General features: G+C 40.4%; 3 protein-coding genes across 3 annotated transcripts in view; 1 reads left to right on the top strand and 2 right to left on the bottom strand.

Moving 5' to 3' along the window:
* Nucleotides 1–65: 65 nt before the first annotated feature.
* Nucleotides 66–1,294, top strand: LOC6635182 (uncharacterized). The gene is made up of 2 exons (XM_002058550.4): nt 66–269; nt 361–1,294. Exons 1-2 carry the CDS (start codon nt 166–168, stop codon nt 1,058–1,060), a joined length of 804 nt encoding a protein of 267 aa, XP_002058586.1. The 5' UTR covers nt 66–165; the 3' UTR covers nt 1,061–1,294.
* Nucleotides 1,058–2,202, bottom strand: GILT2 (Gamma-interferon-inducible lysosomal thiol reductase 2). Its single transcript, XM_015169462.3, has 4 exons — nt 2,057–2,202; nt 1,841–2,005; nt 1,493–1,786; nt 1,058–1,435 (listed from the first exon to the last, which is right to left on the bottom strand). The coding sequence occupies exons 1-4, from the start codon at nt 2,114–2,116 to the stop codon at nt 1,295–1,297; spliced, it is 660 nt and encodes a 219-aa protein (XP_015024948.1). The 5' UTR covers nt 2,117–2,202; the 3' UTR covers nt 1,058–1,294.
* A 1,891-nt stretch (nt 2,203–4,093) lies between these two features.
* Nucleotides 4,094–23,336, bottom strand: part of side-III (sidestep III) — a 107,940-nt gene continuing 88,697 nt past the window's right edge. The window contains 9 exon segments of the mRNA XM_032439087.2: nt 4,094–6,570; nt 7,040–7,278; nt 7,353–7,511; nt 13,324–13,458; nt 16,875–18,329; nt 18,332–18,413; nt 18,415–18,950; nt 19,053–19,178; nt 20,239–20,487. Coding sequence (XP_032294978.1) covers nt 5,950–6,570; nt 7,040–7,278; nt 7,353–7,511; nt 13,324–13,458; nt 16,875–18,329; nt 18,332–18,413; nt 18,415–18,950; nt 19,053–19,178; nt 20,239–20,487 — 3,602 coding nt within the window. The 3' untranslated portion in view covers nt 4,094–5,949.

Genomic DNA, 23,336 nt, shown 5'->3' with positions numbered 1-23,336 from the left:
ATCTTCACGCAAAATGCAACTCTGTCACGTGGGCCTGCTAACGCAACAAATGGGCAGCCTTGTCGATTTAGTGTGAAAGAAGAAGACAATAAACAAAGCATTGTTGCTTTTAGCTGCAGCAACAGTTCTTTTTTTTAATATTATTATTTAATAAGCTTGAGCATTATGACTGAAAAGGTAATTGCGAGATGTAGCTGGACACAGACGGCTGGCAAAGAACTGTCCCAGCTGGTGCCGACACGCTTCTCTGAGGAAGATGTCTTTGAGAAGTAAGACAAAGGATTTTACATTTGCAATTGCAAACACACCCAAACACGTTCACATACATGTATATATATATATGCACTTTCGCACTAACAGGCCCGACTTGGACGACGTTATCGGCGAGGAGCGTGCTGTTCTGTTCTCGTATACCGACTGCCCCACAATACCCTGTGAGCTGCAATTTCAAATATCGCCCAATTTTAAAATTGCCGCCATAACGCTTGTGTGCAGCGCACCCAAAGTGGAACTTTTTGTTGGCCCCACCCAGGAGTATCTGGAGACTATCTATGGCAGTGCAGTTGAGGAAGATGAGGGCGATGTACCCATACGCCCATACCGATACGATGTGGAAATCGATCGTTCTGGTATCGCGGATATCAATTTAAAGCTGCTCACCTCGGCCAAGGAGATTTGCATTTATGGCGCTATGCTGCACATAGCTCCAAATCCGAATGGCATTACCACACAGCTGCAGAAGCCATTCGATATCCAAAAAATACAGGAGCTGCTGCATAAAGGCGGCACCGGCTGCGGTACTCCAAATCAAGCCGAGGACAGTGATCAGAAACTGCAAAAGTTTATGAGCATGATGAAGAGCTATGTGAGTCACTCGGAGACTCCGATGCCAGCTCCGATGCAAGCTGGCGCTGATGTGGGCGTGAGCACTCTAAAGGAACATATCGACGCCAAGTTCGAGCAGCTGGAGCGTACAATTGCCAAGAGATTGGATGCATACGAGGCGCAACAGGCTGCAAAGTTGGACAAAATTATTGCAATGCTCGAAAACAAAAACTAAATGATTAAATCATATATTTATAAAGCCATCCATCTATTGCATCTGTAACTCTCACTTTGATATGTATTTCAATTTAGTTAGATAACGAATTTAATTGTGATCTTTTGAAAGTTTCTTTGTAATTGTGTTAAAATTGTTATTTGGCAACTGATTTCCTTAGCTAAAACCCTATAATTTGTACTTAGTACTTACGAGAAGTCTGTGACACTTTCAATATACATGTACCATCCATTATTAATGTTTTGTTCTAATCGTGTTACTCCTTGCAGATGGCTCACAGTTCTCTAGACTCTTGTTAAACTTGGCTTTGTATTTGGCGCAGAAGGTCTGGTCAAAATTATCTGATAGACTTTCTTGATCCGTTTCATCATAAGCCTGAGGAATCACAAAGGTTATTCGAATAACTCTTTGGCTTAAGCTGCCTGTACTTACATTATCCACGGCAATGGCTGGCACACCGTGGAAAGCCACTTGGGCCGTCGCCTCACCATATTTCTTCAATATTTCATCGACGCTGCGCGCCTTCTTGCATTCCTTGACAGCACTCACATCGATGTTATAGCGCTTGGCGCACCTATCCAGATTGTTTTTGCGGCCGCGCATCATGCAGGCAATTAGCTTTAATGATATGGTCTTATTGTTGTGCTCCAGGATGCAGCCATGCCAGGCATTCAGCTCGCACTCATCCTCGCCATGCTGACAGGTAAGTTCGCCCGCCTCGTTCACCTGAAGCGGGCCATTATACGGGTTTGCTCTAAAATCTCTCATAAAACCACCTACCTTCGCATTTCCATAGGGCACCAGCGTTAGGTCCGTGTAGGGCAGCCTATCCATGCGCGTCATCGAAGGATTTAGCTGAGTTGTCACAAACTCCATGCAGTATGGACAAAGCGCTTCGTAGTAGAGTGTTATGGGCAGCTTGGGCGCGTCGGGATCATGATTACGCTGCAAAATGTTGTTGATAATACGAGGTCAAAGATGCCAAAGTTCACTTGCCTTGGCAATGCAGCCTAGCAGCCCGAAACCAAGCAGCAAAAGACAAATGAGTTCCTTCATTATTTAGCAATTTTAAGCGTGGAACTGAGATGCAGAACCCTCTAACGACGCCTTGACACTGAGAATTGAGTGAACAGAAGTCAAACTTTGTAGGCTGACTGCATGTCTAATCTATAACTGTGATTTTAAAAGCGCCCAGAGGCGTAGAAACTGGGGATTCACTGGATAATATAGAATATATTAAATTATTAAGCTATAGAAATTCGTAACGATTTAATACCTTCCGGCATTCCATCTTAGTTAGTGCCAGTTAGTTGCCATTGAGCCCCCCTATAATCTATAGCTACGCCTCTGTTTCATCTTAATCTGCCTACATTTCCTCATTTCGTAAAGTACGATTACTCAAAGTGGACAAGTGCGCGCTGAAAAATGGGTTTATTGTCTCGTCTTTCAAATACCCTATCATTATATTTTGCATACGCACATATAGAGATTGTATTGATACTGAAAAAATTCAAATAAATTGGGTTCACTGTTCTCAGTTCTATTTCGTTTTTCAAATTGAGGCAAAGTTAGCTTGAGAGTCTATAAGTTCTTGCATACCTTGTTCTTTGTGATTCATGCGCATGAATAACGCGACCACAAATATCGGTGCAAGAAATGGGCACATATATAAAGTCTTAGACAGAGCTCAAATTAAGAACTTAGAAAAAGGTAAACAAAGAAAATCTCATATTGTAATATTAGATTATATAGGTCTAGCTGGAATTAAATAACACAGCTGTCGCTGTTAATTGCCGCCAGGTATGCGACTGCATCAGATTACAGATTCAAATGCCTCAATGATTCATAACTGGAAAACTAATTGGCAATGTGAGCTGCTGACTTAGAAAAAGAGATTATTATATTAGAAAATATTATTATATCTATATATTATTATTATAGAAGAATGTTCCTGGTCACTTAAAATTCTGAGCTCTTCAATATTAGAGGTGGATTATTATTATTATTATTGTTCTGATTATATTAATATTATTATTATTATTATTATTATTGTTTTTATTATTATTATTATTATTGTTTTTGTTATTTTTATTATTATTATTATTATTATTGTTATTATTATTATTGATGTTATTATTCTTATTATTATCATTATTATTTTTATTATTATTATTACAGATTATTGTTATGAATATCATTATATTCATTATTATTATTATAATTGTTCGTTTCACTACCAATTTTTGTATTATTGGCCCATTTACAGTGTAAAGAATTGAAAACCCATAAAACAGTTGATTTATTTTTCATAATATGTCATGTTTTATTACTTATCATTAACACTATTACTTTATCACAAATATTTTAAGCATTTTTACATAGATAGTTACAATCGTCGTGCTTACGTTGGTTTTCCTTATGTATTTATGTACAATGCTTTGCCCTCTTTGAGGCCCAGTTGATACATTTTTCCTTTTCGTTATTCACTTTTTTTTTTATCTCTTTGGTTATATTGTATGTAGCACTACATGATTTCGTTTCTGAAAGTTTCAACTACTCGTATTGAATATCTACAGCGGGGGACATTCGCTTATACACGTTGGAGGAAGTTTCTGATTTTTTGACAGTTATATATTTATTTTTTACCTATAGCATTCCATATGATCTATGACATTTTTCCGGGTTTTACAACTTTGTTTTGTTTTGTTTTTACACACACTATATATATATTTATGATTTCGCTATTCTTAAGATACTTAAGTAATCAATCGATATTGTTTTTTGTTTTTTTTTTCTTTTGGGTTTTTCGTACGAAATGCAAATTGTAGATCCTAGAAAACGAAATGATATGATCAACTTTTGAACACTTATTCATTTAAGAACATGCTTAATAGTTTAAACGTATTAGATGCATTTCTGATATGCGAATATATGCCTTGATAACAATTGCCATGCCTTTTCGAAAGGCATCAAAATTTATTAAATATGTTATCGAAAGTTTCATTTGTTTTTCGTTCCATTTTTTTTTGTTTGTTTATTTATTTAAAATGCAATTTTCCAGTAACTTTTTTGAGCTGCCCCCGACCACCAAACTGCCAGAGCCAATAAATTTCGACTAAATAATTCGTTGTATGTTTAAGCTTGTGATAAAAAATAGGCCAGAGTTTGTATAATATTTCGAATTGAAAGTCGTGCTTATCAAATTGTGGAGAACCAGTTGGCAAATCAACATGTGGACAACATTTTAGTCCTATGAGTTTATAAATCTGCTGAGTTTGGCTCAATGTTAGCTACATAAATCATTTTATTGGCTTATTAAAAACTTTTCCATTTATTGTCATCATTTTGCGCTATCGTGCGCACAAATCCGTGCCCAGTTCGAGTTGTTGGCCAGTTTTTATTGTGCTCCATAGCCATTCAATCGTTCGTGAGCTTATTATGGTTATCCACAGGGCGGTTATCGCATATTTTTCTAAACTTTTCTTTATTGCTCACTTGTTGGCTGGCCGACCGGCTCATGGCCCTGGCCAATGCCCATTAAATTCAAATCTGCCGGGCTGCTGTTTCTGGCGCGTGTTTAAAAGTTAAATAATGGCCACAATGGCTCCCTCCTCCTCCTCCTCCACCTCCTCACACACACTCTCTCTCTGGGCAGGCAATGGCGCAAGACGTGTCCAATATAACTTTTTCCCCATGGACTGCTCCCGAATGCGAATCGCTTGCTTTAGGCTTTGATCTTGGGCAGCAGTTCAAATAGTTGCGGTATAGGCTCGGTTAGACAGCAAAGGATATGTGCTTTTTTTTTATCGGGATATGTTCTCATATAGTGTAAAGAAAAAAAAAATGAACAACAATAAAAATAAAAACAGTTTTAACAACACTTTGGGTTTTGCTTGGAAGTACACAGCAATTTAACAAGACGGTTTTTTTTTATAGTTCTGGCCTCGCTTTCAGCATCAAGCATGCGTATTTGTATATAGTTTGGGTTACTCGAATTAATAGGAACTCGCCGTGACGACAACTTCTTTCGGTTATAGAAGTTTTTAATAGATGATAATCCTGGAATATCAGCACACAAATATATCTTTGATTTTAGGAATCGCAAGCCAATACGCTAAGATCTTTTATGATGTTGTATTCGGGGTAATACTTTTTAGGATTTGTCAACGAGCCTGATAACTTTTAAGAAGATGTACACAGATGATCTCTCAAAAGATGTGTATCATAAAATGTGCACAGATTCCATTCTTGTGATCTTTTAGAATTTGTACATAAATGTTTCCAGGTATGAAAAAATGAGTATAAGCTAATATCTGATTAATGTGTTACAAAAGATATGCATAGATATTACAGTGTTTGATATGCTTGATAGCTTTTCAATGACAGATATTAAGGGAAGTCTGTGAATGAAGTCGCAAATGGGCAAACTTGATGCTGAAGGCCAAGCACTATATAGCACACTATATATGAATATATATAGTTATATATTAGAGTGTTATGTATGCTTACGGCTAGAAATACATTTACACTAACATGTACAAACAACCAGAGACACACATGCACACGAACACATACATTGACTAAATTTAAAAGCTACTTTTTAAGTCTAACAATTAGAATTTAATGCTTAGAGACATTTCGTCGTCGAACTCTGCTAGTTACGAATAGTTAGTTTTTTTCCCTTTTTTTTTTTTTTTGGTTTTTTGGTAAGTTTAGACCTAGTTCTATATGCTCTATATATATACTATACGTATTTCACTTTCAACTACTGCATTTGCTGCTGCCTCTGTATTCGATTTCTGTTTCCGTTTTTTTTTTTAATCTGCTTCTGATGTGCGCCAGTCTTTTGTTTGTTGCCAGGAATTTGATAGCTCGTCCGCACGCAAGCTTTAGACGCAGCTCTCCGGGCCGGGCAGCGTGTCCGTGATGATGTGATTGCGTCCGGCATTCGATTTCTGTGTAATGGTTGTCAGCTGCGAGGGCGACAGACTTGTGCCGGCCATGCCGCCGACATGGCCCAGGCCCTTCGGCAGCGTCATGTGCGTGGGCAGCGGTGCTGCTGTGGCCGCCGCCGACTTGCTCAGATTATAGTCAATCAGGCTGCTGGTGGTCAGATAATCGGCCAAAGTTAGCGGATCACGTCCGCGTGGCAGGCTGCCCGAGGCCAGACCATGGGGCAGCGTATGATGCATATGCTGTGCATAGTGCCCGCCATTGCCAAGCGCATTGCTCGTCGAGTTCGCCACGCTTCCGGCCGAGCTCAGCGTACTGTTGCTGCCAATACCACCACCACCACCACCACCACCACCACCGGCGCCGGCGCCGGCGCCGCCGGCATAGCTGCCCATGTTCAAGCCCAGCTGCTCGTACCGACTGAGCGTGGGCATGGCATCGTACAGCAGCGAGGCTGTCGCCGCTGGCGTCTGGTAACTTTTCGCCGCATTCTCACTTTCCAGTTTCAGAGTGCTCGACTGTGACGGCGGGCTGTTCAGGTGCGGCGCATTCACCTCCTGCAATGATGCCAAATGGCCAAATGTTAGCTCCTACAAGCAACGTTTCTTAAAATAAACTTCAAAAATAAAAATCTCCTTAAGAGACTTTTTTTTATATCTAGCCGAGTTTCTAGAATTTACAACATTGTTTTTTGATTTGATTTGGGTTTTTCCTTCAATATAAAAAATTACCAAACCAAACCTTTTTTTTTTTTTTTTTAAAGGAATATATTCTTAAAAAAATAAACAAAATGTTTTATTTAACTACGAATCTTTCTTTTTAAGCAAGAAAACATTTCTGTTATGAAAAATTTTAAAATTAATAAAAAAAATAATATTTACAAAAAATGAATTTACTGGGGGTTTTCGAATAATTTTAACAAAAGTTTTTTTGAATTCGTTTTGTGTTAATCGTGTATTAATAATTCTTGACAATTTTCTAAAATGTAGTTAAAGAATTTTGCTGAGTGTAGCGCATTCAACTTACATAATCGGCTGTTTTATGACTCGCCGATGCACCGCTAGTCGCTGGCCCATTGCTACCGCCCATAAATGAACCACTCTGTCGATTTCCCAGCGGTGAGGATGTGTCGCTGCCAGTTGCGCTTTTCTGTGCACTCAGTATGTCCGGCTGCTTCTCAATGCCCTGCTTGAGCGTGTAGGCGACGACCAGTCGCTGATGCCCGGCGCCCGTTTCCAGGGGCGCTGTCACCGTCACATCCATGCCTGCCATTTGAATTGTTGTTGGTCATATTAGTTTTTGGCCTGCGTTAAGTGCCCACAACTTCGGCAATACTCACCCAAGTGCTTGTCCTTGTCATCGCACAAATTCCGGGCGCCCTGGCAGCGGCGTCGACGCACCGCAATGACAACCACAAACAACACGGCGATGCCCACGGTGAAGAGCGTTCCGGTGAGCAGTGCGGCCAGCGGCAATATGGATAGACCCATGCGTCCATCTGTAAAAGCCAAAGCCGATATGAAAAGCATTAGAGATCAAATGCAAGCACTTGTAAATTTTACTATGCCATCTATGTACATGTATTTTGTATGAATATGAAACAACAAATAAAATAAATGCACATTTTTTCACGGGGTTAAAAGAGATTTTTATTTTGTTTCCAGGCTTAACAGCTCGATTCAATTTTGTATAGAAAACTTGCCATACTCATTAGATTTGCAAATCCTATAACAAATGGTCAGGGTTTTGGCTTTCCGTTGGAAAAGACTTTCTGTCTTAAGTTTCGGTTTTTATTTCCATGGAGAAGTTAGAAGAAAGGCTGGGCTTCAAATTATTCTGAGTATCTGAGTCTATCTCTAAATTTTTTCATTTTCAATCGAAGCATTTCTGTAAAAATATGGTTCGCTACGGGGTTTGGTTCAGCTGTTATTTGAGTTCTGCTTAACCCAGTTTGAATCCCAACCCGAACCAAGTCTACTTGGAGGCTCTTACCACAAGAATATTTATTTTGTATTTATTATAATAATTATTGCCAAATATGTGTTTTTGACACTGCGCAAAGGAAAGTTTTGCTGCGCTGAATATGGGAAATGAACTATCATCGACGCATAAATATAAAAGGAAATTGAGTTGTTTTAAATGGAATCAAGAAACTGATTACAAAGATGTGGAAAACTGTGTACAAAAGCGGCGCCCCAAGGCGCATTTCCTTTAGTTGGTTTTAACAAATGTGTTAGCTAGTTATTGCCTTTTGCCGTGAACAGAGGGCTTAATTGAAAAAGTCGTTTGATTATTTGGTGTTATTTTTTATTTTTTTTTGAGAGTTGGTGTTGACGTTGGCGTAATTGAATATGCATTACAAGGCCATAAGTATTTCGTGTACGTAAATGGGACGTGGTGTAGTTGAAATGTGTTTAACATTCAACAAATCATGCGCGCCTGCGGATATGCAACACGGAATTTCAATAAGCAAACATGCCGAAATGGCAAAGCCGCAGCCAAAGCTGGCTAACAAACTGGCTGAGGGCCCGAAAGGGGGAGTGTGGGGGGGGGAGGAGGGGAGCAAGATGAGGACGGCGTGCAGTCGCAGACTGTTGCTAATTTATAAACCTGCGCCTGTCAGCCAGACGCTGTCGACAGCAGCGCCAAAGTTGCAAATCAATAAATATTTTCCCTTCTTTTTTTTTTATTTTATTTTTTTATTTTTGTGCAGCTTCACCAAATGTTGACGAAACTGCGCCGCGAGCGAAATTGCTCATTTATGCATGGCTGCGCTTAGAAGCACACAAACACACACAGACACACACATACATCCACATATTATACATGTATAGGGCACACTTTTAAATACAGACGCATGTGCATGTCGAATAATTTTGCATGTGCTGTAATTGTTGGCACATGACTTTTAGAAAAATACGTTCGAATCTGCGCCCCTTGTGGCGCATTTCCAAATCTGCCCAAATAACATATAGTTTATTTAGATTTAATTAAATTTGTAAATATATTATGTATATATATATATATATATATATATATGCACTTTGCGGGTTTGGTTCACGATTCGAAGCAGTGCCTCGCCTTTAGGCTCGGTTCGTGCTTTTTGGCCCATATAAAATGCAAATTTAGTTTAAAATAAAAAGCAATCACAATATTTAAGTATTAAAAAAATTTAATTAAAATAGATTTAATTAAGTGAGTCTGTTAAATGTTTAAATAGTGTGACTTGGGTTCGTCTATGCATTTGATTAACTTTAGCTTCGCTTCATGGAGGCAATAAAAATTGGGGCTTCCCGGCTTGAACTGGTTTCCGCCTCGTATATATATACATATGTATGTATTTGGATAAGGTACGTTGTGTGAGCTCAGTTTACTTAATAGATTGGCATCGCATTACCTCAAAGCTAGGCAGCGCATACAAATCCCCGAACGCATCAAAATGAAACCCAACACACAGACCAGCAAAGAATGCCAAAGTGAACAGTCGCTGGCCAAATAAAATATTGTACATGTATTGGTATGCGGTGCATATATAGTATATATATGGTATACAGCAGCAGGAAGACACTTGAAACTGATGCCGAGCGACATGCGAGCTGAGCTGCCGGCAACAACAAAGAAAACCCTCAAAAAAAAAACCCACAATAAAAAAAAAGGAAAAACGAAGAAAGTAATTTAAATATAAGCAGAGCGGCGTAATGAAATTTTCACACTTGTGCAAATATTTATCAATAAAACAAGCAGCAGATAGGACTCCGAAACGAGAATTGGCAAACGTGGGCGTTTACACCAGGGAGCGGGGGCCAAGTTAAGCAGATAAGCCAGCCAAAAGTGAGAGAGAGAGCGAGAGTAGCCGAGCACCTGTATGTTGCATGCCACAACAACATGAGCAGCAGGAGCAGCAGTAGCAGGAACCACAGCACCACATCACAAACATTGCCCGGGCAGCGCTCATAAGCCAATTGTTTGTATGCGTTTCATTTGGTGAGTGCAGGACGCAGCAATTCGTCTACTGCTGCTGCTGCTGCTTTTGGCCCTGGTTACTGGTTGGCTCTGCTTATAAGCTTAATTCGATTTAATGCTCCCGTTTGTGATATAAATGATTCGATGAAACGATGAAAAAGTGGATTGGTTAAAATGTATTGGGATTACGATGACGACGCTGCTCACATGCCAGACCAGGCCAGGCCAGGCCAGGCCAGGCGAAGCTGAGTCGTCGCCAGCTCCGGCTGAGCGGGAATGCGTTTACGGTTTACGTTTACGTTTACGTTTACACAAAGTAAGCATAAATAAAATGTTGTATATGCGGGTGTGTGGCCGGATGCCAGGCCAAACAATGTAGTATCTGTATCGCATGCCGTGCACCTTCCTCTTGGCGCCAAGGCGGACAAACCTCCAACCAGGAGCCAGGAGCCAGGAGCCAGGCAGTCAACCACTTCGATCTGCTGTATATAGGATATAATTTTATTTTACTTTACTTTCAGCGCCGCTGTCTTTTGGGATATTTTATTCAGATAAGACATGTTTAATGTATATTTTTCTTGTCTTACAGTAATCGTTTATATTTTGTGTTGCATGTGCCACGCTCGCTGTGTGTGTGCGTGTGTGTGTGGGTGTGACAGCCAGGTGTACGGGCGGCAGGGTCTCAGTGTCTGTTACATTTCCGCTGCTGTCGTCTGATGCGCTGTTACCTTGATGCCGCAGCTGCGGCTATATATATATATATATATGTATACTATATACTGTGTGCCGCAGCGTCCTGGCTGGCATGCTCAATGTGGATAATGTAACTCTTGGGGAATCTCTGTGTGTCAGTTTAGCATAACAAGATATTTCTTTTCTCAGTGTGTGGTTATTTCTTTTCTTTTCCTTTCTTTTTTTTTTGGCTCAGGTAAAACATGAAATTGATTATATTTACATTAATGTGATGGCGTCAAGGCGTTGCCATTGTAAACTGTTCCAAAATTCCCTAGCTACCCAGTGCCAACCCAGGCCCTATGCCAGCATCCAAATCTGCCCAGTTAAGTGTCGAATGGAATGCTTTCAAATTTGCCAAGGTGCAAATATTGACACTTGACGTATATTTTTGCGTATAACTCACACACACACACGCACACCTGTGTCACACATGGTTACACACTCGGCGAAAAAACTATATGCTCTCATATAAACTATAACATTTCTTTAAAGTTTCAGCTGCTTTGAATTTTGTTATTATCTGTATTTCAATATAGAAAAATATCTTAATAATATACATGTTTATTGTTAATAAAAATCTTGTAAAACTTTTATGCACAAATTGCTGCTGTTTGTATTTAATTGCATTTATTTGTATTTAATTGGAACTTTGAGCTATTGAAATATTGCAAGAAATAGATCCCACATGGAACTGAAACGAGGAAGCTATGTCGCTTCAAAACGACATAATCTCCCCTTGATCTCGCCATGGCGAAGTTATGTCGTTTTGAAGCGACATAAAGGTACTATTTATCTCATATGCCCTCATATTTTGTGCCTTTTCCGCCCTTTGCTGGCCATCTTTATATGAGTGTACGATGAGGTGTGCTACTCTAATGCGCATTAAAGAGATGATTGAGTGGATTTGTTGTTCATGTTGAATGGCCAAAGCTTACGAATATATCATTGCCCAATGCATTTAGGTGCGAGAGAGACGGATGGAGAGAGGAAGAGAGAGAGATAGAGGAAGATACTTAACATTATTGGCTGGCCAAATCCGCACTGGATTCAAACCTACTTAATAACATAATAACGTAATAATTCAATGTGCTATGTTTAACTAGGCCATGTTGATATGGCCAGGTGTATAAATGGTAGTTCCGAATTAATTGTACACAATTTGTGTTTGAAGTTGGCCTAATTGATTGCGTATAAGTTCAACTTATGCTGAATGTGTGAAAAACGAGAAATATCGAAATCAATTGTAAATATTTAGTTTTTTAACTGCCAAATTTGTTAGGAATAAATATTTCTCTGCAATTTGCTGAATATAAGTAGGAATGTTCGCAAAATAATGCTAGTTAGGAGCCTTTGGATTCAAGAAAGGTAAAAGGTTAACTAGAAAAAAAAATCCATTGTGAAAATTATGAAATACAATCATTCCTGTTACGAATCTTTGCCATTAAAGAAATGTTCTTACAAACAGAAAGGTTTATAGTGTACAAATTATATATATTCTTCAAATAATATATGTTAGAGAGCTTTTAATTAAAGGTTAATAGGTTAAAAGGTGACATAAAAAAAAGGTTCTTAGTGAAAAAAGTATGAATATTCTAGAAAACGATCCTGTAGGAAACCTCTGCATTAAAGAATTGGCATTTCGTAGTTCTTTGTTAAAGAATTACAAAACATTTTAAAATAATTCTTGATTTTCATTAAAAAGAATAAATAAATATTATTGTTATGTGAAACAGAATTAAGGTTCGGCTTATTAAAGTTAACAAATTGGAATTTCGGGTTCGAGGTGTTTCGCTCCAAAGGCGTTTCGCTGTCTTTATATCTATATTATTCTCAGTTCTCAGTGCTTGTTAAGGTTCACTTGAAGTACCCGAAGATTGACAAAGTAACTCAAAAATATCATTGGAATGCAAGCCTACTTCTAACTTATGTGGCACAATCAATTTATGGCGGACCCCAAAAAAAATATCCCAAAGTGCGTGTAAAACAAGCCTTTCGAAATGCTTTCCACACAATTTGCGCAGTTTTTTTTGCCTCGTTTAATGCGTCAGGAAAACGAAGAAAAAAAAGAGAAGAAACTTTTCAAGAAAATTAACGTCAAAGTTGAATAACAAAGCATGAATAAGAAATCTTAGCGACACTACTTGCCGCGGTTTGGGTCAGGTGTACCCGGTGAGTGGCAGAGGAGTGGAGCGGGGGGGTGGGTAACAAGGGACACGGGGGCAGGCAGAAGTTGGAGAAAACTGTCGCGCCCCAACGTAAACAAAACTCGTTAAATAAAAGAACAATTGTACTTACAAAAAACTAAAACGGTTAAGCAGACTATGCAAATACTTGAATGACTTTTTAAAGGTGAAATGGTGCTTAAAAAGCAATGAATGCTCTGTTAGCCCCCACCCGAGCCATCACCCACGCCCCTGCACCTTGAGAACTTTTCGCCGTGTTGCATACTTTGAGGGGCCGGCGACACTTCTCGAGCAAAAACAAACACACTTCGGGGACAATGCGAAATACAAACTTTGTATGTGCAATGTTCCAGTTGTAGTTGTTGCATTTTCTTATTTTGTTGTTGTTTAAATGGCTGAGGAACAATTCATAAGCAGCATAACACTTACCTGAACGCTTGTCCGCCTCATTGATGGGCACATTCTCCAGCACAATCGGCTCGGAGCGTCCCTTCTGGTTGACGCTGTAGACGACCAAATGCAGCGCTGGATGCGCGTCCGGATAGTAGTCCATCGGAGTGAGATCTGCAAGTAGGATATGCAAATTCCATTAGCGCAACCGAATCATTAATTGTAAAACTTGTATTTGCAAACTCCATTAGGTAAACAGGCATTTAATTAACACGTTGCGGCCAGCAAAAAAGTTCTGCCCCGCGCATAAAATGCAAACTTTTGCTCTTTCGGTTTAGTTCTTTTTATCTCAATAGCCAGTAAAATGAGGTATATTGGAGTTGTTTTTTCTCGATAAATATCGATTTTAGTGCCTGGTTTTATTTTTGTGCTGACTCGCAGTTTATAATGGCTAGAGAAGCAACATTTTAAATAAAGGTTTTTCGAAAACAAAATTTGCTTTAATTTTACAACTCCCCAGTTTCCTTAAAATCGATAAATATCGATTTTGTATTATAAAATCAAAGATAAAATTTCAGAATCAAGTTAATTTTTTTCCGAATATTCGGAAACACTTAAGACAGGTTTTGTAGCGGAAGCTGGGTTAATTTTTATAAATGTTCGCCAATTTTCTAAAACCAATAAATATCGATAATCATTCTTGATAATTTTGAGCATATCTGAGTTTGCTCGTAAATTCATTCATTCATTTCATAGCTTCCAGATAATGAAAACACGAGTTATAAACAAATGCTAATTGGGAAGCTGGAAGAATCAAAATGTCGTAAAGGCTACGCCAGCTCTTAGCCAGAATTGCTGCTAGTCGTGCACTCCCGTTTGGAACTATCTTGCGCGTTTTAATTATGCTCATATTGAAAGTTTGTTGTTTTGCAGCAAGAGCAGCTCATTAAAATGGCAACTACTTGTTAAAGGCCAGCACCAATACGCAGCAGCTAACCCCAAAATGAGTCGCGCCCCAGCCAGGCTGTAGCTTCAAGAGGGAAGCTCATCTGTAAAGCCAGAGTCGTTAACACGCCTGTCTAACTAATCGTGACTTTACGCTTCGTTTGACTTTGCAAATATCGCAGAATGAAAAGCCGCAAGGCCGCCGCCGCCCGCCCTCATCGAGTCATCGATAAAGGCTACATAAAAAGCTGCTGCTGGCTGGTTGCAAGAGTGTTGCCAAGTTGCCAAGTTGCAAGCCAAATGATAACCAAATGTGGCTCATTAACTCGACAAGTTTTTACCTTTTGCTCGTGCGCTGACATTACGCATGGTTTAAATCAAAATTGCAATTTGCGATTATATTTTAGTTGGGCCTGCAAATAAATCTGGTTTTTTCAACAACTTAATTCACAAATTTTTGCCACTGGCACTGGCACTGGCACTGCCACGGCCACGGCCACCACCAGCCCCCTGGCTACCGACGACTATTGCCAACGGGCAAGTTTCCACTTTCCCCCTCCTTACAGGTTTCAGATCCTGCCCGGCCCTAGACTGCCGTGCCATTGGCATAAAAGTTTTGCTGACTAGCTAAAATTCATTACAACAAATAGAGGCAGCCGCATGTGCCAGCTGTTTGTAGTGCGAGGTCGCGGGTGTTGCGGGGGCGGCATGTGGCCCTGGCAGCCTCAACTAATTAATCTGCGTGCCACTGTGTAGTTGTTGTTGCCGTTGTTGCTTTTATACCCTGTACACATTTTAAATGGATATAAGGTACATTTGAACTGGACTAGAACTGCAGTTGTGCTGGACTTGCCCGTCCATCTGACTGCCTGAATGCGTCGATCTCGTCGATGTCGGGAGCTACAGACTTGGAATTTTAAAAGAAACTTCTTCTATTGTCTAGGTAATTCCAGTTTGTTTCGATTGATCGATAACTTACGCACTTGATCAGTATGTTGAGCACAGTCAATTTTGTCCCTTTGTCTGTCAGCTTGATCAGATCTAGAGATCTAGAGACTTGCAATTTGTAATATTCGTTCTCGTATTAGAAGTTTATTGTAATTGTAATCGATAAATATCGATTTTGATACACGTTTTTGTTTTAAGAAAATCTCCTAGATTATAAGAGCGATCCAATCTTGGCATGTAGTCTTTGGCATACTCTATACACAGGTCCACGGTTAAATTACTTTTGAAATATCACCCGTCGTTCCTCGACAGACTGCAACAGACTTTCGAAGGTGTAGCCTGTCTCTTTAAGCCTGCCAATTTTATAAAGATCGGACAATACGTATCGAAAATATTAAAGAATGCTGGGTATCTTCACGTCGGGCATCTGCACGAGCACAGCACTTTTACTTGTTTTTGGATAGCCTTGCTTCCATATCCCCATGCCCGTTCCATGCCAAACACGCCGCGCAATTTGGCTTGCTTAACTTTTTGCACAGTTTGTTACTTTGATTTGTATTTGTTGCTGTTGCTGTTGCTGTTGGCCACATAGAAGTCGAGTCTTTAGTTTGCGGCTTTTTGCACAGGGCTGCAAAACGCTTTCTTCGCTAAGCCGAAGCAGTCTTAGCAAAGCAATCTGTAAATCCAACCATATTTAAATATAATAATGATTAAGCTCTGCTGTGATAAACACAGCAGCCAAGTGCTTAACTTTGGGCCAGCTGTGTGTTGTTGACTCAAAACATTTCCCATAACCAAGTGCAAATTGTTTATTTACAGGTACACTGCCTTCAATCTAAGCTTCTTAGGTATTTTCTATATATTCAATATATATATATACACGGGCGCATTAACAAGCATCTACTGTTCGACCTACTTGTCCTAAGGACCTGCAGCCCACTTTTCGGGCGCCTGTTAACAACCTGAAGGCATTCAGATCTACCCACTTGCCGTTCATAATCTCGCCCAGCCTTAACAAGTGCCTTGACTTACAATATGTAAATATATTATTTCTTATTCAAAGCTTTGATTATGATAGAGAAAGCAAGTAAGAATGTTGCAAGCGGCAGCTTCCGAGTGCCGAGTGGGAATAGTTATGGAAGAACTTCTAAATCGCATAAATAAAATATATATGTATATACCAAATTATTTGCATGTCTATTCTTTCAAAGAACTTATCAGATTATTCCAAGAATGACAAAATCAGCGACTCAATTGGTATTGATTGTGTCTCTTCCCCTCAGAATCAGCATGACATGATCTAAGGTAGATTCATTGCCATGAGGGAAAAGTAGAGCAGACATGCAGAAGATCGATAAATATCTAAACATTGCAGCATTCGAGCTATAGATACAAATAAACGACTGGCTTATTTTGCACATCTCCTTTAAACGAAATCCAATTAAAGCGCCGCGATTGTTTGTCACGACAAAAACTATAAGAATCTGTTCTCAGCGCGAGGCTAGAACTACTTGAGAATTATAAGCAACGAAAAGGTGAAAAGACGACAGTATCTGCGCTATTCTCATTTAGCTTGAATGAGCTTAAACAGAATGATTTCAATATTATATAAATCGTGAGGCTTTTTTTTGGGATCTTCTTCCTAAAGATAAGTAGTTTTTCTAGCTTCTATCAATAGTTATCAGAACTCAACTCACCAGACAGATCGATGCGAAAAACTGGCACATCCATATAGGTGCTGCTCATGTTTAGTCGTAACTTTTTGGTCTTTGAATCGTAGGCCTCCAGATAGAACTGTTGTTGCAGACCGCCATCATAGCCGGGCATGCACTCCAGCTCCATGGTCGAGTATATTATGTTGTCATAGTTGTCAAAATTGATGGTTCCCCCGCCCCCGCCCCCGCCAGCCATCGCATTGCCATCGTAGCCATTGGCGCCGCCACCAATGAGACTTTGAGTGACCACGCCATTGCTGAAGCTGTACTCCATGCGTGAGTAATCGAAATGGGGTTGCTGCCACTCGGCTGGCGGAGATGTGGGGGGCAGATGTTGCTGTTGTTTTGGTTGCGGCTTCACTGTAGTTGTTGTTGTTGTTGCTGTTGTTGTTGCTTCTGCGGTAGACAGCGCCACGCTGGCCACAAAATCATCGTCGCTAACATTGTAGATATCATCATCGACATCAACATCGGCATCGGCATCCGCATCATCATCCTCTAATGATTCCAGGTCCAGCTGCTGCTCCAGGCTAGAAATATCAACATGCTGTCGCTGTCGTTGTTCTTGTTGTTGTTGTTGTTGTTGTTGTTGTTCGCCTGTTTCATAGTCCGCCAAGTCGGCGGGCTCATCTGCCACGTAGTTGTCGTCGTCGTCTGCTTGCAGCTCCTCAGCATCTTCGTCAGCAATCGCAACGTCATCCTCATCAGCATCAGCTTCATCATTGTCCTCATCATTGTCTGCATTGTCGTTGTTATCCGCCTGCTCAGCTCTTGCCGGATCTGTGGACAAAGGCGCGCTATCTTTGCCCAGGTTTGTCTTGACTTCAACTGCAACTGCTGCTGCTGCTGCTGTTGCTTGCTTATTGTTGCTGCTAATTGCTGCTGCCATTTGTTGCGCTGCTGCCGCCGGCTTGTTGCTAATTTGTGGCGCATTCGGTGGCAACAGTCTGTTCTTGACTTTCTCATTGCCAATCACCTCCAAAGATTTGCGTGCCCGCATTGTTGCCAGCATTGTGTCAATGTCGCCGATGCTGCTGCTGCTGCTGCTGCTGGCATCGTTCTCGACATCAGCAACTGCTGAGTCTGACTTGGTTGTTGCTGTTGTGTCAGCTGCTGTTGCTGCTGCTGCTGGCGTAGCTGCTGCTGCTGCTGCTGCTGCTGCTGCTGTAATGTCATTTGCTGCTTGGCGCTTGCCTCGTCTCGCTGTTGCAAAATGATGGATTATGTTGTGCTCGTTTACCTCGCTGCTTAGTCCTTGTTGTTGCCCCTGCTGCGGCTGTTGTTGCTGCTGCTGTTGCTGTTTGTGCATGTTTTTCTGTCGCTTATTAAAATACTTTGCTGGCAGTTTGCCGTTGTTGCTTTTGACATTCGAGCCAGCAACTATTTCAGCCTGTTTTATATGTGACAATGATAAATTTGATTTTGTTGCACGTTGCAGCTTTTTTCCTGCTGCTCTTCCTGTTGTTGTAGTTGTTGTTGTTGTTGTTGTTGTTGTTGTTGCGGCTGTCTTGAGCAGTTTTGGAGCGCGTCGCAGACGCCGCTTGGTGTCCTGTGGCTGGTTCGACTGCTTTGGCTGCTTGGCCAGTAATCCATCAGTTTTGTTATTGATGAAGCCAACTGTGGGCGTGGCAGCTGCCTTGGCCAGCAGCAATTGCTGCTGCTTCTTGCCACGCTCAATGGCCGCCAATGTCTGCGACGGTGTAAATGATGTGCGCTTTTTTAGACGCTGCAATTGCTGTTGATTCAGATGATATCTTTGCTCCGACTGATGCTGCTGCTGCTGCGGCTTATTAGATTTAACTGGGCCAGCATTTATTTTGCCTTTGCCTTTCATATTTTTATTATTGGCAGCTGATGCAGCCACATTGTTCCGTCCATTATTGCTGGCATTATTGCGCTCACGTACGTATTCCATGTGCGGATAATTCGCATCGTGTCTGCCGTATTGTGTTTGCAGCATTTGATTGCCATGCATTGTCGTCTGATTCGATGAATTCAACGACGCGGAGGTCACCACATACGGACGCAGCGTACAATTGCGCAGAGCGCCCGGCTTGGCTACGTAATGAAAAGAAAAGCAAGAAAAAATAATACCAACCAAAATAATAAACCAACAAAATTTAATTTAAATCTATAAAATTAATTACGAAACACACTCACCCGCTGGCACCACCTGAAATAGACACGGCTCCGACTGTTTGCCAATCGCATTCCGGCCCCAACACGCCAGCGTGCCATAGTCCCGTTCGCCCTTCGGCGTATAGATCAGCTCACTAACAGTTTCCACTGCGAGAAAAAAAGGATTTATATACATGAACAACAGAGAGAGACAGAGAGTCAATAGAATTGTGTCTTAAATGGATTACATTATGCGCATAGACATAGAGATACATTGAGACATTGTATTTGCATTAGGTTTTGGCCAAGTTAAATGAAATAAATTCTGCTCGGCCAGTCAGGCCAGCTGGGACGCACCGGTAATTCAATTTATGTGCATAATATTGATAACAAGAAGACAAGAGTGCACGATTAGCAGCTACCCTGCATATTTACCTTAGTCGGGCGCTCTAAGATAAAAAACTACTGCGCTTATCGATTGTTATACGATTCTCAGAGTTTAATTATGTGATTTCTATCGACATAAAGAAAAGAGGAGTCGTGAAAGCGATCACTAAGACGGGGTCTTAAAAATCTTGATGGTCAAATTAATGGCAGCAATGCGAGCCGGATCAAGCAAACGGATCAAGGTAGTATTGGATTTTGAACATTATTAAATCGATCCGGGCAACATCGGGTATTTCTTTTTATTATCTGTATATACTTAGATATTTTAACTGCGAAAGGAACTCAACGTTAAATAGCTTTGCTGTGCGTAAGCTAAACAGGAGTCATAATGGTTTAAACAGGTTCAAAATCATGAAAGTAAATTCAAATAGATCGATTTCAGAGATACATGAAAAGTTATATGAAATAAACTCGATCTGTTTAGGGTCTAAAAGAACTTGTACTTTACATTTTATTTATCTAAGATCGACTCTCATTTACAAATGGAAGGTCCAAAGAACAAAACAATAGACATTTGTTTGTGATTGATAAGGATTGTTTACATTATAGAATCAAAGATGACTTTTACACACATTTGCAAATCAACAGAATACCCCTTTTTGGTCATGATTACGTGGTACAATTTACTATAGGCTCCAGTTTGGGCCAGCTTTGGTGCACTCTCTCACCTGTTAATTTTCTAAAGCCTGCTCAAGCGGAAGGACAATGCAAATTTAATCCACATCGCATATGCATGGCCAGGCACACAATGTGAGGTAGCAAAAATGACTGCTCAACTTACCGTAGCTCTCAAAGTGGGTATCATTGGACTCGACAACGGTGCGTCGCACATCGCTGCTGGTGCTCATGGTTGGATCCTGTATGGTCGCATAGTGTCCCGATGGCACCTCGAAATGCTCGCCGCTGCTTGAGAATGTCCACTCGAAATCGATTTCCGGTGGATCGGAGTTGACCCGACATGGTATGGGCACCGCCTCCTCCAAGGAGGCGCCAATAACCCCAATCACACTGCTGCTGCAAACGGGCGCATCTGTACGAGACAATAATATAGTGAGTACAATTGAGAGGCAGACCAGCAAAAAAAAAAAAATGCAAAATAATGAGCAGCTGCAGTGTCCATAAAGTATCTATATATTGACTCAACATTTACCTATCTATATATATATATGTATATACTGTGCGAGTCTATATTGTATTTATATTGCCAGCTGAACACTGGACAGCGGCAGGACAAATTGACAGCTTTGATTTTCAATTTAAGTGCAGCAGCTGGCGTGGAAAGTAGGAAAAGCCAAATTGTAGTGGCGACAGGTGTGAGGCGCCTCGGACAGCAGCAAAGATGTTGATGTTGTTGCATTAAATTTAAATTCAACTTTGTCAAATTTGACATGCAATCTTTTATAAATTTCAGCTGCTTTCAGCGCTTACTGCACATCGCATCAGCACAAAGTTGGCTTTAATACTTGGCTGATTTATTCAAGGTGTTGTCATTGTGTGGGGCGCGCACACACACACACACACATACATGCCAAAAAGTTTGGCTTTAAGTTGAAAACTTTCACTGCCGCCTCGTCATAAACAACCACAACACACGCACACACACACACACACGCACACACACCCATAGCCCCACCCTAACGCCTAAGACTTCTTAGTATAAGTACTTATTCCATGTGGTTGATATTTTTTCACAAAATTATTTGAAAAGTTTTTTTTTGGTTTTTTTTTTTTTTTGGCTTAATAAAAGCAATACATATACCATAAAATATTGAGGTATTTGCAGAATGTAAAAGTGCCTTTTATTGCAGCTGATAAAATGCATTTGCTTGATCCGCTTGCAATATAAGTAGAAATGTGTGCAAGCTAAGTTTTGCATAGCTTTGGCTTATAAGCTACCAAATATTTCAAGCCCGAGCATGCTAAATATTTCAGCGTTTGCTTTTTAGCTATTAGCCAAAAATGTGTGTTGGCGACCAATTGAAATACGAAAGTGCCAACTACTCGAAAGTGCCCGTCGTGGAGATGCCCTGTGAAGCAGCGTTAAACTTTTTTCCATACATACTAGACAAAGTGGATGTACTTTTTTGACACCCTCTATTCTTGAATAAGTTCGTGAATGCTCCAATATCTCCGAAATTGGGGCAATGGGTTAGTAACTATGTTGCAAATTTAAAGTCTTTAGCTCTTATAGTTTCTCAGATCAGAGCGGATGCTGAAAATAAATATATTTATATACCTTATGGGGTCCGAGATGCCTCCGCCTGCAGCATGTTACGTACGTTTGTACAAAGCCAGTATACCCTTTCTACCCATTTACAATATGTTCAGGGTATAACAACTGCAACTTGACCAACTTTACGAGCAACTGTTTGGTCCAGCTGTTTGCCTGTCTGTCTCTCTGTCTGTCTGTCTGTCTGTCTGTTTGCTGCTGCCATACAAAATACTCATAAATTTATATGGCTGCGTCAATTTCACAATCGTAGAATGTCACTTTGAACATATTCTGATTAATTTCCAGCAAAGATATGAGCGCCAACTGGCATAAATCCATTTATCTCAATCATAGTCGTGCCACACAATATTGTTGCCCCCCTTCGAACCCTATCAATACACCAACGCCCCCGCTCTGTGCACCGCGCCCCGCCCATTTCGGCTGTATGCGTTATGCAAATGTTAACGTGGCGTATACGTTACGCCTGAGCTCGATAGCTCTTCATTTTGATAGCTGACTATATATATATGTATGTATATATAAATGTGTATGTATATGTATGTATGTGTATCCCTTGGGTTTGTATTTGCTTTTAATTATCGCAATTATCGGCAAAAGGGTAACTCAATGCAATGCAAACAGGGTAATATCAGGTAATATCCATTTGCTGATGTCTTCGGTTTTATACAATTTCACCGTCGCAACGGCAGCTGATGCAGCACTTTTTTGTATACAACATTTTCATACTCGTCAGGCCTTTATGTTTGAACGCTTTTATTTGCCTTTAACTGCTAATTTGCGTTAATAATGCTCGGCATGCTATATATGTAGATGCGTTTGGTATTGGGTTACGTTTGCGTTTTCAATTCAATTAAATGCAATTGAATTCAAATCAGTCAACCGCAAAAATCAAGCATAATTAAATTTTTAGTTAAATAAACTAAATAATTTGCATAAATACTGAGGCCAAATGTGCGCTGGTTCCCACTGCGCATTGCAATTAATTAAATAATCTGCATTTACTTGGCCTGTTGGCAGCAGCAGCAGCAGCAGCAGCAACAGCTATAACATTAGCAGCAGCAAAACTTATTTGCATATAAAATGGCATTTTTGCCGACTGCATTAAATATATGCACAATAAAAATTGAATTTTCCACTACAGCGCACACACACGCACACACACACAGACATACGCTCGCTCTGAAGCAATTTTCCATCGATGACCCGTTCTCGCGCTGCTTTTCTCTCTGCTGAGCACATAATTATAAATGTTTTTACAATGACTATGTGTTTCAATAACAAAAGCATATCATTCATTTTTATTATCCTAGCCATGTCCCTCCTCCGCGCTCCGCCCAACGCCCGCGGCCAGCAACTGTTGTCCAGCTGACACGTTAGCTGCGTTTGTCCAGCCAGCTGCGCGTGCCCTATGAATATGCATACTTATTTATGCTCACACACATGCACACGCACATACACTCGTCCATTGACCAAGCAACACTAACGTTCTATGTATATACATATTGTATTTAAGCATCATTAATTATTTAGAAAAACAGTCGGAAGTAAATGCTCTATAACGGTAATTGAGACATTTTCAATATGTGTGTGTGCGTGTGTGTGTGTGTGCTGGTGTGTGTTTTAGTGTGTGCATGTGAAATCATTTT

The sequence above is a fragment of the Drosophila virilis genome, chromosome 2, assembly GCF_030788295.1.
Source record: "Drosophila virilis strain 15010-1051.87 chromosome 2, Dvir_AGI_RSII-ME, whole genome shotgun sequence".
In the NCBI taxonomy this organism is placed as follows: Eukaryota; Metazoa; Arthropoda; class Insecta; order Diptera; family Drosophilidae; genus Drosophila; species Drosophila virilis.
Note: the sequence above shows the minus strand (reverse complement) of the source record. Positions and strands in the feature narration are given on the sequence as shown.

Bases quoted from the DNA above. Each gene is read 5' to 3' on its own strand.
- LOC6635182 (XM_002058550.4), top strand. From the start codon at position 166: ATGACTGAAAAGGTAATTGCGAGATGTAGCTGGACACAGACGGCTGGC. The intron at 270-360 runs GTAAGACAAAGG...TCGCACTAACAG, and splicing joins GAGGAAGATGTCTTTGAGAA to GCCCGACTTGGACGACGTTA.
- GILT2 (XM_015169462.3), bottom strand. From the start codon at position 2,116: ATGAAGGAACTCATTTGTCTTTTGCTGCTTGGTTTCGGGCTGCTAGGC. The intron at 2,006-2,056 runs GCAAGTGAACTT...AACATTTTGCAG, and splicing joins TGCTAGGCTGCATTGCCAAG to CGTAATCATGATCCCGACGC. The intron at 1,436-1,492 runs GTAAGTACAGGC...GTGATTCCTCAG, and splicing joins CAGCCATTGCCGTGGATAAT to GCTTATGATGAAACGGATCA.